Consider the following 17,617-nt stretch of genomic DNA (forward strand, 5'->3'; position numbering starts at 1 on the left):
AATCAGCTTTTATTCGGAACAAGTGCTCGACCATTCAATTATTCAGTCGAATACCAGCAGCTTCCTCCAGATTATTAAAGGGACACGAATAAAATTAGAACGACCCTAGAGAAAAAATTGTACGCGATTCGGGTCAAGAGGATACGTCGCGACCGCGGCGAATCGTAGCGATAGTGAAAATGTAAACAGGACGAAATTACAATCCACGCCATCGTCGTACAACCTTTTTTAAGTTTCGAACATTTCAGACTTAGAGAAGAGCCTTTTCACGCGTTCTTCTATTTTCCCGTTGCCCAACTATTAACGTCCACGATTCGTACCCGGAATCCCAAGACAATCGCACCACCGGCAACAGGATCATTAAATCTCTGTATCAATTTAACCGGAGGTTACCTACAATTCCCAGCAAATGTCTACCAAGTTTCTCGAGTCCCTTTCTACAGATCCCACAATCCCGTCGATCCATGTTCCCCAAAGCCGTGCTCAGCCCCTGCTCCGCGAAACTGTGGTTCTCGCCTTTCGAACGGTCGCCAGGGCCCGCGGGGATTGAACAAAAAAAAAAGAAGAAAAAAACGCGAGAGTAAAGAAAGGAGAGACAAGAAAAATCCCGGGGCGGTGATTCGCAGGGGCGGCCAATCGCGCGTGCGAAAACGGCGAATTGAAATTCCCCGAGGGCGGTGTTTTAACAAGGTGACAGCGTAACGAGGACTCCAAACACGAAGAAAACACCGGGAGCAACCCAAAGTAGGTGCACGCAGCCGGGGAGGGTTTGGCGCGGTGTGGCACACAGAGAGAACACGTGCTCGGGATGTTGGAACACCGATCGGACGGATTATCAACGATACAAGCAGCGGAGGCAACGACACAGCGGCGCCCAACAACGTTTCTTAGCTTCCTTTTCACGGTGTTACGCGCGCGGAAAGAATCCTGGATGCGACCGAAACACGATTATTAGAAAACGTGATGCAATTCCAGTATGTTTACTGGTAGACGTCGGAAAAACATGCGGTTCGTACGAGAAAAATGCTGTTCTAGGAAACGTGTATCCTTGAATTTTTACTGAAGTTAGTCACTTTGGTCGCGGGCCGATGTTTGGTGCCGTTTGGGCGAAGAAAAACAGTCTCAACGTGTGTTTTCTGACTCTAAACTCGAACACCGTCGATATCTCGTTGTCAAAGTGCAGAAATACAAGATACACTCCGACAAAGTAGAACAGTCTACGCTAATCTCGAACAAACCACGTGATCCAGCGTCAAACTAGATCAAACTACAGTAGCTCCCGTATGTTTGCACTAGATGCCCTGTAAATTCTGTATGCGTTGTCAGATGTGTTAAATCGTTAAGTTTGAGGTGTCCGAATTATTGAATCTGACTACACGGCAGCCTAACAACTTGCAATCTTATTTTGAAAACTGAAACCTATGCATTCTATTTGTTAACGACGTATGTAGATTGGAGGCGTTCGAATACTTTCGTGAGCTACTGTAGGTCAGACGAGGTAAAAAAGAACGTCGTGTCACACGATTCGTAAGGGAATGGCCGCATTCAGGATCTCAACGCGCGCCATGGAAGCATGATACACGCATACACATAAAGAGAGGGGGGTGTGTGGGGGAAAAGCTTGATTCGGGGAACAATCCAAGACGATGTAAACGCGTCGGGTGTGTGCGATGTGAGCGCAGGAGGGTCGTGTGACGGGATGGGTGGTGGGTGGTGCAAGGCAAACCCTTTGTTTGATCGGTAACGCGTGTAACCGTGGGCTTACCTGTCGGAATTGTCGAATGCCGCCATTGATCCGCAACGAGTCCGCGGCGATGCCGGCTATACCGTCGCCTGGTTCGCGCAGCTGCCGCAGGGAGGCGGCACTCGGCGCTGTGCCAGCGTGCAGAGGGCAACAACATCCGGAACAACAGCACGCCGATGCTTCCGGTTGCGAGCTTTGTCGTATTATTCGCGCACTGGGGGACGTTGTAACGAGAACTGGCGGCGGCGGGGCCTGGCACGGGCAACAATGGTGCCCGCTCTTCACGCTTTCTCTGCAACAGAAACGGGGGGACGGTGTTATCGACGCCATTGGACCGTAGGAACAGGCGAATCCGATTGGCCCGAGAGTATCGGGGCCAGGTGTTGTTAGGCCGAGTGTCACACCGAGGCTCGAGGCTCGAGCCTTTGTGCCTGCCTTGTATTGTATTCGCTATTCTGTCGAGTCGAAGGTCAGTTTACAATTGGCATCGATTTTAAGTACGCCGATATGGGTCCTCGAAGGAGGCGTCTTCGGGTCAACTTGGTTAGGCTCTTTCGTCCCACCTTTTTCAGATACCGAGGAGGTGGTCTGGGTTAGGTCCACCGGGATCAAAACATAATGGCCAGATCCCTAAATAGTAGGAGGGAAGCTAATCTTTTGAACAAAAAGTACTCATCCTCGATATTAACACGTTAACCAATAGTGAAAATACATAATTAGAGTAAATATCGACACTGATAAATTTGTTCAATAATACCATTGTTAGTGTAATGGTTCGAAGAAATTAATTCCATATAGAACATACATAAATAATTTTATTAATACACTGAAACACTCCAGGCAAAGAAAAGGTGAACTATTTTTTGCTTTTGTTCTCCTTTGAATTTTTTTCGCAGCACACTGAAAAATCGCCTTAAATTTCGTGCATTTCCCGGTACTTTGTTTTGAACGAGTTTTTGGCAACGGGACAGAAGCTACTATACGTTCATGAGTTTTCAACAAACGTTGAAAATTCAGTTACTTCGTACCGCGAGAACTCTTGTATTTATGGAACGTGGAACCATTGCTTCATCCGCGAGGCTACTTTTTATTCCAGCCGAGCAAATACGTCTCGTATTGCTTCGTAAATACAAAACGAACTACAAAGTTTACGAAGAAAGCAATGGTATCGGAATTATCGAGGGAATTATATAGTTAAATTGCTTCAGGTTGAACTTCTTCGAAGAACAGTGGGAAGTTTCCCTTAAATCCCTGGACACCCGTTGCAATAACGCTTCATCTTGGAACTCAAATTCTTGTCTCTGTGTGTGAATATCCCCGGGCAGCTACGCCATATTTTAATTTGGATCGCTCGATAGCATATCACGGTGTATGGACCATAGATTTTTACGAACAAAAGAATGTCAGTATTAAGTAAAATAAATATAATTCTTCCAACAGTTTACTTCCAACGACACGAATAATTGAATCGCGAAATATTTCATTCTGTAATCGCAATTTCTATATTTATTTAACCAGCAACGGTGGTGCGTCGTTCGTTTTACCGTCGATATTATTTATTAAACGTTGCCCGCGAAAGTGCACATAAATTTAAATAGTTTTTTGCGGCAGGCCAGATTGCATTCCTCGTTACGGGGTATCCGTATAATCTGCGTTCCATTATGCAGCGTTTCGATTAAAATTGAATCGCTGGTGGCGTTTCCTTCTTAGCGGCGGCTTAAGGATTCCACGGCTTTGAGGACGGATTTGATTACGACATTATGAAGAGAACCGCCCGATAACGTTATAATATTATCGCGGCCGCACCGATTGGGTGCGCCACGCATCCTCCCCCGACGCCGCTAATGAAGTTTCGTCTAATGAACAGGAGACGCCATTGTCAATTTTGGCATTGGGAGTTAATTATCTTATACAACTGGTAAACACGTTGACTGTCAATAGGACTGTCGTCCACAATACGTCGCGTACACGCGGACCTGAGCAATGCCTGACGCCCAGAATGGACCCGTTCGCCCCGTATCTATGCCCGCCATCGCGATATAACAGACATAATAACCGACTATATCGCGAAGAATTTGAATATGCAAATCGCGGCACGACCACCATCGAACAGGAAGACGCGTTCGAATTGTTCGTACCATTGTTCCAGAGCAAAATCAGTCAGAATTTAACCAACGTTTAATGGTTACGCGATCTTCGCGTTTACGTTTAAGGGAGGAAACCACTGTGACCGATTGAAAAAAAAACGAAAAAAGTTTAATTAATCGGTCGAATTTCCTAAAATAAGTAACAAAAATTATAATCTTTTGTAATTTAGGTGAGTTAATACTTTTTGCGAATCAATGGGTGTTGTTCGTCGAACTCGTTTCGAATAAATGTACATTTTTTACTATTTCCAGTGAGAATGATTTCAACAAAATTCGAGAGCACCTTTTGTTTCTCCAAGGTGTATCCAAACTGTTCAGCGATACTGTGAACGCATTCAGCGTGTACAACGCCGTTGGCTTTCTACGAGATTAATATGCGAGTCACTTTGCTGTTTACTCGACTCCGCATGTGGTAAATATTATATTAGAAACGGAGAGGTTAACAGAGCACGAATGCGGAAAGGGTCCGTTGGGGACGAAGAGCAAATATGGTAATTAGGAACGACTTTTCACGTTTGATGGAAAACATTTTGATGCACATTATACGATTTATTATACGAAACACATAGGTGATTAATGAAAATACGTATAAATTACTATGAACCTTTCTAGAGCATTCGTGATATAGCTAAGAATAACCTATAACGTAAATAAACTAAAACAATTTAAGTTACTGTGAAAGCTTATTTCAATCTTCAAAGTAGCAGATCATTTATTGACAATTTTCGTTTCTTTTTCTTTCAAATTCATTGAACGTCTCGAGTAGCGATTCTTTTCCAACAGATCTAACAATTTAGAGTTCGAACGCTGCAGAGTTCGCGATAGCGCAGAAATAGATTGCACGCAAACCTCGGTAAACAAAAGGGCCGAAGAAAGGTTCGGGGAATAAAAGTTGAGGAGTTCGATACGAAGGTGTCGTCAAGGTGGATCTCGATGTAGGCGACTAATTCGATTTTCCTGAGAGAATGTGCTCAGGAATCGGTGTCGTCGGGGCCTTTGTCCACCGTGTCTCTAAGTTGAGTGCTCTCGGTTTAGAATTAACGCTGATGGAAGACGACTGTCCTTCCAAGATATCGTTAGCAATAGACTCGAGTATTCGTGGCTCCATTCTCGGGATCTAATAATCGAAATGCCCCCGTTAAGACCGTGACAATTAATTTTATTTCGTTCCAGTATCATCTATTTATTCACGGAATTGGAATTCGACGTCCTCTTTAACACAAAGCACCATTGTAGGATCACAAACGTAATATCTTTTGAGTTGTTTGAAGTTTTAGTGTACATCTAACAACCTTGTTGAGCGAAAGAGTCGCTTGTGTTTTAATCCTGCAGAAACAATTTCCTGTTTCGAAACAAGAAGAATGAAAACTAAATTTTGTCCGGAAATTTCAACACACGCGTCGTAAAAAAAAGAGCCTGAAAAATATAGTTCCTAGTTGGCTTCAACTTTAAAAATTGTTATATTTGGAAAATGTTGCGCGTTAGAAGTATTCTCGAAGCGTGGCTGACGTTTATGGTGCAATAGAAACGATATTTACCATTGGCATTATCGATGTCGGTTACGTTAGATTTATTTACGCGTCTCTTAACGTCGTTTCGACGTCGATGCAGTAACTCAAAGTCGCTCCATCGAACGACTTTGTTACGATGTTGTAAATCATAGCGTGGAAACGTAGACTGCGCGGTCCTTTTGTCGCGAACGTTGCAATACGAATCCACTTTCCTTTTGTTGCCCACGGTCGATCAATTCCACTCGTTCGATGCCTCCATACTTCGCGCGAACCCCGCATGATTAATTCAATAGCGAATTGACACTTTGACTGAAACGACCGCGATAACGTATGATTTATTCATCGCAGAATTCGTACGAGAGTATCGGTCAGCGTACAAACTTTTCTTGCTGTATTCTATTATCATTCAACATTCCAACAGTTCTTCCAAGTCTCTTTACAAGCCGGTACATTCCGTACTATTATATTCGTTCGTTAATTACGCTGAATGATAAATATAATTAGTCCTAGAAAATAACACAGAATTTTTGGAACATTATGTAAATTTTAAAAATTCTATATTATTTTTTTTGACTAATAACGTAATTAATGTGTTCGCTTGAAAAAACTGTTGGGATTTTTATATTAATTTTAACATTTACTAAAAATTGTAACATCTTCAAACAGTACTTGAATGCATAAACACGTAAATAAATTTTCGATTCAAAATAACTGTACCGCAGTTTCTTTCGACTGTGAGTCGCTTAAGTTAAGATTTATCGAAGCAATGCGCATTCTCTGAACGTTTTGAGTCATTGCTGTGTCTCGTGCACTTCCGCGTCGCGTCAGGCGATCTTTCTTGTAGCCGAAACGTAAGAACGTAACGGGAAAATCTCACGGGATTTTCGAAAAGTCTATTCTTTCCTGAGCTTCCCCTATTTTTATGGTATCATAGCCCTTCCTGGTTATTATATTCCAACCCATATGTTACTGCAACCGGAAGTATCGCGACAGAGCGTGCTTTTCGCGTTTAAACTCTTATCTCTTCGTAGACGGTTCGTTCGAAGACATCTAAAAAGGAATTACCGTTTGACAATTGTATAAATTGTTGTCAGGAATATAATGTTCGTGGCTTGGAACTCTAAGAACCCAAAGTTGGTTCGAAAATTTTGCAACCGAGTTTTCTAAAACGTTTCACAAACCTACTCACAAAATTGCAGTTAATATAATTTAATAAAATATAGTAAATTATAGTTAATATAATTTTCAGAATATTCTCACTAGATATTCAAATTTGTTTCTTCCTCGTGGAAGTCTCGACGAAAGACAAACGAAAACAGGTGGAAAAACTTCCGGAACTTCAAACTCGAAAATACTTCTCCGCTGAACTCCGAAGATGTTTAGAATTCATGTAATTTCTACAGGGATTGGAATATTTTTCCATAATTTAGAAAATCAAATCTCCGTCCAAAGAAATTTTAAACGAGCGAGTAAAAAATCATTATAAATTCCCACCGGACTATTAAAGTTCGCCCGATCGTCGCGGAAAATATTCCGCGGTTCTCTCTTCGTTTTCTCGGAGAAAACTGGCGTCAGCTTCCTGCGTTTTCTTTAACCGATCCAATCCAAAAGGTAACGCGAAACGATTCAAAAAAAAATTACCTATGAAAATAAGATCTGTTTTCCTATGCATCGAAAGAGCATATCGTCGAAGAACTCCAAGGAACGAGAAAACATTGTCGACAATTTCTATTCGCGTAGACCGAGAAAATCGCCCTTAAAATTTTTCTTCCAGTAGTTACATTTATACGAAAAAAAAAGAATCGATTAATACGTTTGAATAAAATTTAAAGTTTCAAAATTTCGTTTTCAAAGTTAGTGGGGAATCTCATGGAATCGATAAATATATTTTGTAAAAATTATTGATCTTCTCAGTGTTCTCCTAAGTTCTACCTTTCGACACCTAAGTATAATCGAAATAAAAATCGTCCGAACTCGAGGACATCAAAGCCGGGGAAATTCCTCTTGGACGATGATCGAGGAACGTTCGGGTGAATATTTTTTTCTTATTTTTCTGGATAGACTGCGATTCCGTCAGAGTCGACAGCGTAGTTCGGGAAGAAAGTGCCGAATTTAACCCCGTTCCAGCCACCTTTCTGCGCGGAACACAAGATCCCTCGACCTGCCGGTCCTTTTGAGCGAGTCCAAAGGCTTCGTCGCTCGAACGAGCATCAGACTCGCGAACCTCGATGGAAATGCTCTACACGCAGATTTTGTTCAATTTTTCATGGATTGAGAACCTTTTTCAAATGCAGGAAGTGTTGGATTTCTATTTTTTTCATTACGATCAATTTTTTTCATAACTCGACCTTAAACAGTTCAGACTTCAAAAGGAAATGGTCTCCGACTAATTTTCCAGATTACTTCCTCGTCGTCTATTATTTTGAACAATAGGAGCTTAAAATGTGGACCAGAAATTAATTTTATTTTAAAACTCTGTGAAGTTTACGAATTTTAAGGTGTAATATAATAATTAAAAAAGTCGATTCATTGGATAGGAGCTTAAAGGTTAAGGTCTGTGTGTACAACACTGTGAAGTTCACGAATCCCCACGAAGAAATATGGTAATTAAAAACTCGTTTCATTGGATTCACCAGACCAGAATGCTTCCTTGACATTGTTTTAAATAGCAGGAAGAGTCGTGTAGCGAATTATTGCTTCCCAGGAGTGGTAGTATGGACGAAACATTTTTGGTTATGGACACAGGCTGCTATAGTCTCCTACGGAACTTGCTGCACAACGCTAATTAAGAGCCACAAATTTCCTACGGCATCGAGAGCACGGCACGTAGAATAGCCCCCGATCTAACACGCAATTCCCTGAAATATAGTTTCCTTCCCTGCCGGGGAATCCGCGCGTGGCATTTTGCTTTACGAGCTGTAACGAAACATGGGTTACCACGAATTTGGAAATAGAAGACTGGCTCGTTCCCCGGCGATAGTAGTTTGGTACATCGCGGTGGATCCCGAAACCAGGTCGGGGGCTTAACACTCCATGCTAGAAACCTTCCCACGCGAAGCCCTTTTTGGAAACACCGACGCCAGGCTCAAGTTATTAAAGAGAAAAGGGGATGAACTGCCTAACTGAATTCCTCCGCGAAATTTATCGCCCGCCGTCGTTGGACGATATTGACCCGTCCGTTTCGCGAAACACGATGCACGCTTTCCTACGAGCACTTATTTGCCACGATCCTCTTTCAACGCGGAGCTCGTCGGCTGGCACGAGTTTTCGAAAAAATATTGGACACCCTCGAAGATGAACGACGTTAGTTCCAACGAAAGACAGAAATTCTGATTAATTTCGTGCTATAAAAAAAGAGAAAAGAAAAATTATTTCCCGCGTCGATAGTTAGCGGGTGAGCTTAGAAAAGATCTACGGCTCGTCCCAGTTTCCAGGATCACTCTGTATATTAATAAGATCGCGGAAAAGAAATACAGCAATGGATGTGGCTCGGCATAAATTGTGCTCGGGGAAACCCGGCTACGGAATGAACGTGCTTGAATCTGCTTAGCTCGAAACAAGAAGAAAAACGTAGGAAGTTTGAAAGAAGCAAGAGCAAGCGTATGGAAAGTGACTGAAGACGAGGGATTCAAATATTATAAAGAGTATTAAGGTTGCAAGGCATGCACAGCGGCTGGTAAAGTTAAAATGAAAAGAAGAAATTCGCAACAAGAACACGATTTCGAAATTTGAATAACACAATGGGGGCGTTGGGAATTGCTTTGAAAAAAATTCCTACGTAACTCTGTCTTGGCGTTCAGAGGAGTGCTATTAATCTTTTTACGTTTCTTACATTTTTATCGCCGGAATTTGAATTGAGAAACTGTCACTCTCGACCGATTCTGTTCGACTCGAAGCTCTGCTTATTCTTGTCGAAAAATCTGTGAGCCCACGGTAGGGATTCCTCGCGACAGGCAATTTGTCATGGGTCGAAGCCGCGAAGCAGCAGTTAGCGGCCGCATTCAACATCCTGCGCTGCTTTAAACGTTGGAAACTATGATACAGAGGCGCTCGCGTTACACACTGTTTCGAACCCTTCTTCGATATGCCCCGAGACGGTGTCTGAACTCCAAAACTTCGCCAGTTACATAAATTGAAACTTCCCTCGCTACGCTCCGTCGAGAATTCCAACGTCTCGCGTTGTGTTGAGTTGGAAATTCATTCCGTAACCACTGCGGAGGCGGCCAACTACGCAAGATAGCAGATACACGCTCGAAATGCCATTATCTCGCCGAAGAAACGACCAGGAAACGGGTCTTTAATTGCCCAGTGGTGAATCTGGTTTAAAAAATTCGCTAATAAAACGTTTCAGTTTGGTTAAGAAATGGTAACAACACTTGTTCGAGTTAGGGGTGAGAAACTAATAACTTCGAACGAGCTAAACTGTTTTTCATTGGATTAGCAACTGTCCCGAAGTCGGCAGGACTAGTTGAAAGGAATGAAGATGGCTATCGCGAATGATGCTAAACGTACGCTCCAAGAACTTTCTAAATTCAGGTCAAGTGATAACATCATCGAAAAGGAGACCATCTCCATGGTATAATGCCTCTCTTGAAACCCTCTTATGCAAAATTCAGCAAACCAGTCAAAAATTTTCACCGACGTTTTCACGTCACCGCGTAAGCTCAAAATCTTCAGACAATGTCTTTGGGTGGGAGTAATATAGAATTCCATCAATTTTAAAATTCGCATTAACTTGAACTTGACGATCGCGTGGATCGTCGAACCTGTTTACGGTTGGAAAATTATTCCCGTATACGGAATTATTCGATCTCTCGCGCTTCGAAATGTTGGATTAACGGTTCACAATGCATCGATAATGCACGTAATTTATATTTGGAGAACGAGTTTACAATAATAACAGTCATGGTACGGGGTGTCGGTTCGTTTAAACGTTCAACCAATAAATGCATTTATTGTAATTATTCACAGTTTTCGACAGACGGTAGATAAAACAATTAGTAACGCGTGTCGAGTAAATAATGGACGCAAACATTAACATTTCGGGTGGCTGAGTTAATCGAGCTTTAATGTTCATGTTTTTGCGCGATATTCAAGTCCGCGAGCGCCATTGTACGTCCTCGACAATTACAACCCAAAATAATAACTTAAAATAATAGGTAAAATTACTTAAAAACCCCCCCAGGACGTTTATAATTTCTCCTCGATCGTTAATTCTCTTGCTAGTCTAATTGAACGAAGTGTAATGTCTGTCACTAACCTAGAAACGCTTCTCGCGAGATGCAACGCTGAAGATGGCGCCAGTGAGTCCCTGCGATCGCAGCGACATCTGTGCTGGTGGTGAGGCTGTCTGGAGCGATAAATGGTAGGCACGATCGGTTGCTGTACTTGGGTCTGCTGCTGCGGAGGCGGTTGAACGTCGTTGTCGAGTCGACAGTGCAACTCAATGTCCGGTACCGATCTCGTTGCCGGGTCTTCGTTGGTGCCGCTCTCCTCGGAGCCGCCGAGCCCCGAGACGGACAACTGTGGCGAGGCAACCAAAAAGGTTGCTCGATCCTGTCGCGTGAGCACCGGCTTGCCCTGAGACGCCGCGGCAACCACGACCGGCGGGGGTGGCGCCCTGCTCAGCAGGGCTGCCGTCTCCTCGCTGGAACCGTAATCGGTACCGTTTCCACCCTCCTGAGAGCCGACATTGCCGTTCGTATTCATCTTGCGCCCGGGTTCTCGACTGACGCGTCACGTGGCCATTTCCTGAAACCCAAACAATTCCAAACGTCAGTCAACTTGGTCAAAATATCAATACAGGAGTTCACCATTCGGGAAACTGACGAAATTATAACCAACAAGAAGAAAATTAGTAAAAGTTTATACCACGCGTGAAGATAATTTTGATGGTCGGCTAACCCTGGGAAAAATTTTAATAGGAGATTCTAATATGATAGTAATTACGCAAACATCCTGTATTTAAGTTCATTTTCAATTAAATAAATAATTTATAATCCAGTTGTATCGCATATCGATCGTATAATCGATAGGAGTTGCCGAAACGTCTTTGGATATGTAGCGTCAAAGTAAATGTCAAAATAAACATAGAAGACAGCATAAAATATGATAGTTGGTATAGTCATTGGATAGAGGATGAAATGTCCTTTAAAATGAGCGTTTGTACAAGTCGATAGCTTTATTAGTTCCGGAGATATAGCGATTTTAGTTTCAAGTCGATGCGGTGGCTAGTTCCGGAGATATAAGGGTCCGAAGCGTTTGTTTACATTCTTACTACGGCCTTGTCAAGGTCGTTGACTGGCACGTGCTCGGAGAAACTAGGTTACTCGGCCACTCGGTCACGAGTCACGTGCGAGAAAGAGAGGTCCGGCGCGACGCGTCAGACGGAGACAGAGATAGTCGAATTAAAAAAGATTACCCCTTTACATAAATTACGATATCTCGAAAACGGAAAGTCCGATCGACAAAATCCAAAAGCCATTTTAAAGAGGAGGCTTTGCCGCTTCTAACAGTGGCTCAGTTATGGATAAAACACTAGTAGCTTCGGAACTGCACGCTTCTAAAGTTTAACCATTTCGATACGCGTTGTAAGACTGTTCTGAGACAGTGGAAACTGAATATACATGGTCTTTTTTTACTTTGTCTTACTTATTCTTATTACAAATATGCTTGGTATGCCTCGCGACTATCCGAAAATCACTCACATTTCATCAATGTAAATGAAGCGGCCTTTTCACCAGAGTTAAACACAAAACTTTATAATTTCTGTGAGAACAGAACTTCCATTAGATGTACGTGGCCCCTGAATCTTTTATGTTTTAGACTTAACTTTTAGAAAAAAAATATATACCGAAGATCAGTCAAAAATATAATATCACATTTAGCGTACCATTGAAAAATGATTAAAAAAATTAAAAAAAAAGATTTGTTCTAACAGGACTCGAACCTGGGGCGAAAAAACTTTGCACTTGCAGGCAGACACCCAGTATGGCAGCTTCTAGTAAATGAACGACTCGGATCACAGATGTTCGGACCGTATCATTCGCTGATTGTCTTTCGAACTGTTCTCCGTTCGGATTCCTTGCCCATTCAACGCGCATTCCTACGCTCTCGGGCTACTCAAACCAACAAAGTTTCGTCGCAAACAGAGTTGGATGCTCCGCGGATGTTCTCTGCGGGCACGAGCTCCCTTTGATGTACCGACACTGCTCCGGAACATCACCGAATGCATACGAATGCATTTATTTCGCCTTTGGCCTATCCGTATACGTTGCCCAAATTCTCCTATCGGTTTTATTTCTTCGCCATCGTACGGTATGCACAAACGATCCGAAAGCGTACGGGTGTGTTTGTTCCGTCTCCGGTGGCCCGACAATTAAATAACGAGACTGATTGTTTGTTTTACAAATACTTGTTCGCGTTAAGGATCGCCTTTGTTTTACTCGATTACTGGCACGATCGACCGTCGATGTTCGAAAATTGTTCAGACTTTTATTATCCGGGGGCATCAAACTGCAATTTTGATCGGCTTATCGGTTTGATGATGCGCGATGCTATTTTACGACCCCGCATCAGCGCTTGAATCGAGGTTCTTTAAAAGTGCAGGTCTTGCAAGTACCTGTTAATAACGAGTCGGATTATACGGTGAACACGAGGGCATGTAATTTTACTGCTCCGAACGAAGATGCATTCTTGATGGAAATGTACTGTGGATTTCAGAAATATTTACTCTATTTATTTAAAGTCAGATGTCTTGTTTATTTCTTTAATTTTGGAGTGTCGATTTTATAACAATTCGATATATTCCCTGGGACTAACTTTACTCTTGGGCCTGCTACTCGTCAGTAAAGCAACTGTAACAGGTCCTGATCAGTCGAGAAATAAATGGATGGTGGAGTACTTTGCGAGAGAGACAAGAGTGTGGCCCTCTGGTGGCTAGCGCAAGAACTGTCGCCTCAGTCTGTATATCTCACGTATAATTGAAAATACTTCAATTTGAATAAATTTGTTGGAGAGTATTTCTATTGTTTTGATTTTTATCCTTTTACAAATTCAAAATGCACGTGTATGACTATAGTAATAAATCTTTGAAAAGTAATAGAAAATTCAAGGATCAACGTGATCGTCTTTCCATGCTCGAATATCGATTCCAAGAGGTGGACACCGGATATAGTTGTGCTTAGAAACTTCGAGTATCGACTTTTAAACTACTCCGGGTATTCCTGGCCTCCGCGCGACCGCGCGGACTTTGACTTTCGGGGATTACCGGTTGGGTTTCGGTTTTCTTCCCCGCTGTTTCGCGCAGATTTATCGCCAGTCTCGTCACGTGCGCGTTGAAATACACAGGCTTAGCGCCACGACGCGCGAATCTCGACGAGATCTCCCGTTACATACGACGGTTTACAGTCGAAGCTTGATCGATGTGATTTAGGGGGACGCTGGACATCGAATACGCTGTCGTTTCGATGATGATAAACTGACGCCACGAAAGGACCCACAAATTTTTATATATTCGCGTTCCAACGAAACTATCTCGACCACGTGGCTAATTTAAGGGGATAATATTTATTCATATACAATAAGAAAAATTAAATTTTAGAATTGAAAACAGAATTCTTATAATCTATACGAATCGTGTAATCCAGTTTAAAAAAATATTGACACCCTTAAAGCGCGTACTTGATAAAAATGATTATTAGTAAAATATGTTTTCTTGAATTAAACATTTCAAAGTGATCGAATTAAGGATACAAGGTTAATTATAATTTTTAATCCGAACGAGTACAGATCGTGCAAGAACGACTTACTCAAAGTTTAATACTAATTAAAAGCACAGTTCGACGAGACGTTAAAAAATGACAGGCGTTGCGCGGCTCTACAGGGACACTTATAATGAGTATTAACTATTGAAGGTATGAACTTGACGCGTGCGAGGAAAAATTCCCATGAAAGTTGATGGAATTTTAAAAAAGAATCCCGGCATTCATAAAATGTCAGAAACCTCGGGCATTTTAAACGGTGAAAATGCCTAAGTATGGAGAATGTATGTCAAGTACTCTATTGAAGTAAACTTAAATACATATGCATCTATTTTCCACCAATCTTAGATATAATGTTTCAGAAAATTAAGTCCAATTTGTTGAATGTTTGTCTAAAGACTTAGACTGCATTAAATTAACTAAAATTGTCTATGACATTTAATAAAATGGTAGTTCGAAAAATATAAAAATATTTTATACATTATTTTACATACATATTTTTCCTGCATATATGCATATTCTACGAGCATAAATGCCGCTGTTAATCACTTTGTTCCCTATTATTAAACTGTCTGCCGAAGTAAATTATACATCACGTAAATAAAAAGAACAAAAGCCCCTGGAGCACCTCGAAAGGGAAGTATTGTGGTTGAAAAACATTAAAAAAATTTGAGGGTTTTGAAAAAGACATCAGATAGAACTTTTCAAGATTAATTTTTTTCAACTACCATGGACTCCATTAATCTCTTACCAACTATAGAGCTTGAAACAATTAAAATCCACTGTCTTCAATTTCGTAGAAGCCGTTGATACTCGTAGTTGCAATGCTCACCCGTACTATTTAATAAATATTTGTGTTCCCAAGACCAAAACACGAAGAACTCGTTCCAAAGACTTTGCACGCTCAAGTGAGTCGTTAACTCAATTTTCGTAGCGAAGTTTTGTGCAACTTTTAATTGGATCACTCCGGGGCGTATCCAATTGTCCCGGATCCGTGTGATCTGTGCAAACTTTCGACGGTAAGCAATACGTTATTCATTAGGAGTTTAACTAATTTGGAATCGTTACTCTGCCCCTTAACGAGCTTCGCGTTTCAACGCAATTTTTTTCAAGGCTCTCTAAATACGCTGCATGGCGCAGAGCCGTTCTCGAGTCTAACGAATCGTCAAATAGAAAAATGTTAAACAGGCAGTATATAGATTAACCAATAATAAATACATCGGACGTCGAATATAATTATTTTCCACAACGAAAACTGAAGTTTTAGGGGTCAGAAACGAAGAAGACAAGTAACGATCCTAATCCATTTTTTCTGAATTTCGCAACGTCCGAATTTGCGCGCAGCCAGCAATCAGTAACCATGCAAATTGCAGCGGGTTCGAGACCCGGCAGCCATTTCGAAATGCAGTTTTTCAGCCGGCGAACGAAAAAGGCCCGTCAGCCTAGCGTTCGTCTATTATTTCTCATTTACGTTCCTGGAATTGAAAGCGAACGGGAATTCCATTTCCATGATTCTCCAGGCACACCGTGTACAATGATGACCATTGCATTTTTCGTTCCAAGCATTCCTTTCACAGGATGTTTTGTACAAATGGTATTAATAAATGGTAACGCATTGTTGATACAGAATTAGAAAATAATAATATAAATTACAAAGAAGATTAAATTTGTCGGCGACAAAGGTTACTTTAACCTTTCGGAGAGTTTAAACACGAAAAAGTGAATTTAATTGTTGCACAGGCGACTGTATTGGATTTTCGCGAAGACAATTGCAAAATGAAATTAGATGGCAACGCCTGGATCCGCTGGGGTCTCAGGTAATTCCTGTCCGTGTTGCCTTATTCTTTCGAGATAATTGGTTCTACGTTCATTATCTTCCGCTGCAATATTTCATACGCAACGTAAACCAGAAGGAAATTATGTTTGCGAGGGATCCAAAGGATCTGGAATGCATTTATATTAATTTCCTGCTGCCAGTTTGCTTAATCCCGTAAGGCGAGGTGTTAAAAGTTACCTTTTTGGCGCGAGGCTGCGAAATTAGTTCCGATGGAAATTACATCAACAAGTTTTCAATTTATGCATTCAAGACGTCCCTTTACGACTTATTACAGAAACTTCGTAAACTTAAACACGACTGCTCCGACTATGCAATTTAATTATACTGTCGTGGAATATTTTTTTAGAATTCGAAATCGTTCGCTGTTAACATTTGAACGAGTTTAGGAACGGTTGATTATTTCGGAACTTCAAGAATCCGCTTCACCTTTGAACTGTCGGTACTCCGAATTTCATGAAAACATTCTCCATTCCGGTGCACCCAGCATAGAAAATATTATATGCCCGTAGTAACTCGGTGATTTATTGACAAAAACGAGGGAAAAGTTGGAAGCACGGAGCTGCAGGCCACGACCGCATGCTGGTAAGTTTCTAAAAATTCTCGCTATTGCGTTCGTATTTCTCAGGTGGCGGAAGTTACATTTTCGTGTTTGGCATAAACGTCGTCGACGTAACACCGCGAACAAACCCACCATTTTCTCGTAGAATTTTGCAATATACTCAAACATATTTAATACTGGTTACGCCAGTTTTCCATGCCCAAACATGTCGACATTTGTTCAAATTACGTGAAACGTAAATACGTGCAAGATTGTATTTACAAATTCCAACATTCTAAGTTAATGTTTTCAACAAGAAAATATCAATTGATTATACGGTATGCAGAATCCGTGAATTTACGAGATCAGCATGGCGGGCACGCATTTCGCCGAACGTATTATTACGGCTTCGGTGCTGAAAGGGGTAAATGGAACCGTGCATCTTTTTCTGCATAAATCAATTCTTCTCCTCGCCCTTCGCGTGAAAATATTAAAATGTGATCATTGGATACGTATTACTCGAGACGACATTTTTATTATTGCAATCGAGAAGTTAATTTATATGGAAATATTCTCATAATTAATGGAATCACCTCTCAATAATAACCGTGTCAGTTGAATACGAATGAATTTCATTTAGTCGTTACAAGCAACATCTATAAACAGATTATTACTCCATTTAAGCCTCAGGTGATATCCATATTTATAGTTTATTCTAATTATATTCCTAGCATCATCGCGAACCTCGCTTTGGTCTATAAACGTCACTCAATTCAGAAACCTGTCTCAAGTAGTTCGGTTCGAATCGCTGGAAGCTACCAGGGCTATACCTTTAGAGATGGTTTCTGGTTAATTCCAGTTATAATCATTCAAGAACTACTAAAACACATGATTGACAAAGTTTCGAATAAATGCTTGAATCTTTAAGTTAAATTTAAAATTTAAGTTAGCTCTATTTGGTAAATTTTCAATTTTCTTGCCCCTTCTAACTGAAAATACCACTGTGTTTACCTACCGAAAACCGTTCCACGCGAATGCTACGTTTTCAGTCGAAGGCATTCTTTCCTTGCTGCATCGC

At 41.4% G+C, this 17,617-nt stretch overlaps 1 protein-coding gene across 1 annotated transcript in view; it reads right to left on the bottom strand.

Annotated features, from left to right (window-relative positions):
• Positions 1 to 17,617, bottom strand: part of LOC122404818 (small conductance calcium-activated potassium channel protein 2) — a 246,231-nt gene that overhangs the window by 161,718 nt on the left and 66,896 nt on the right. The window contains exons 2-3 of the mRNA XM_043409070.1: positions 10,663 to 11,153; positions 1,766 to 2,036 (exon numbers count right to left, since the gene is read on the bottom strand). Of these exons, the coding sequence (XP_043265005.1) occupies positions 1,766 to 2,036; positions 10,663 to 11,111 (720 nt within the window). The 5' untranslated portion in view covers positions 11,112 to 11,153. The remainder of the gene's footprint in view (positions 1 to 1,765; positions 2,037 to 10,662; positions 11,154 to 17,617) is intronic.

The sequence above is a fragment of the Colletes gigas genome, unplaced genomic scaffold (genome assembly GCF_013123115.1).
Source record: "Colletes gigas isolate AHSC1104 unplaced genomic scaffold, ASM1312311v1 Colletes_gigas_Sc00003, whole genome shotgun sequence".
NCBI classification, from domain to species: Eukaryota; Metazoa; Arthropoda; class Insecta; order Hymenoptera; family Colletidae; genus Colletes; species Colletes gigas.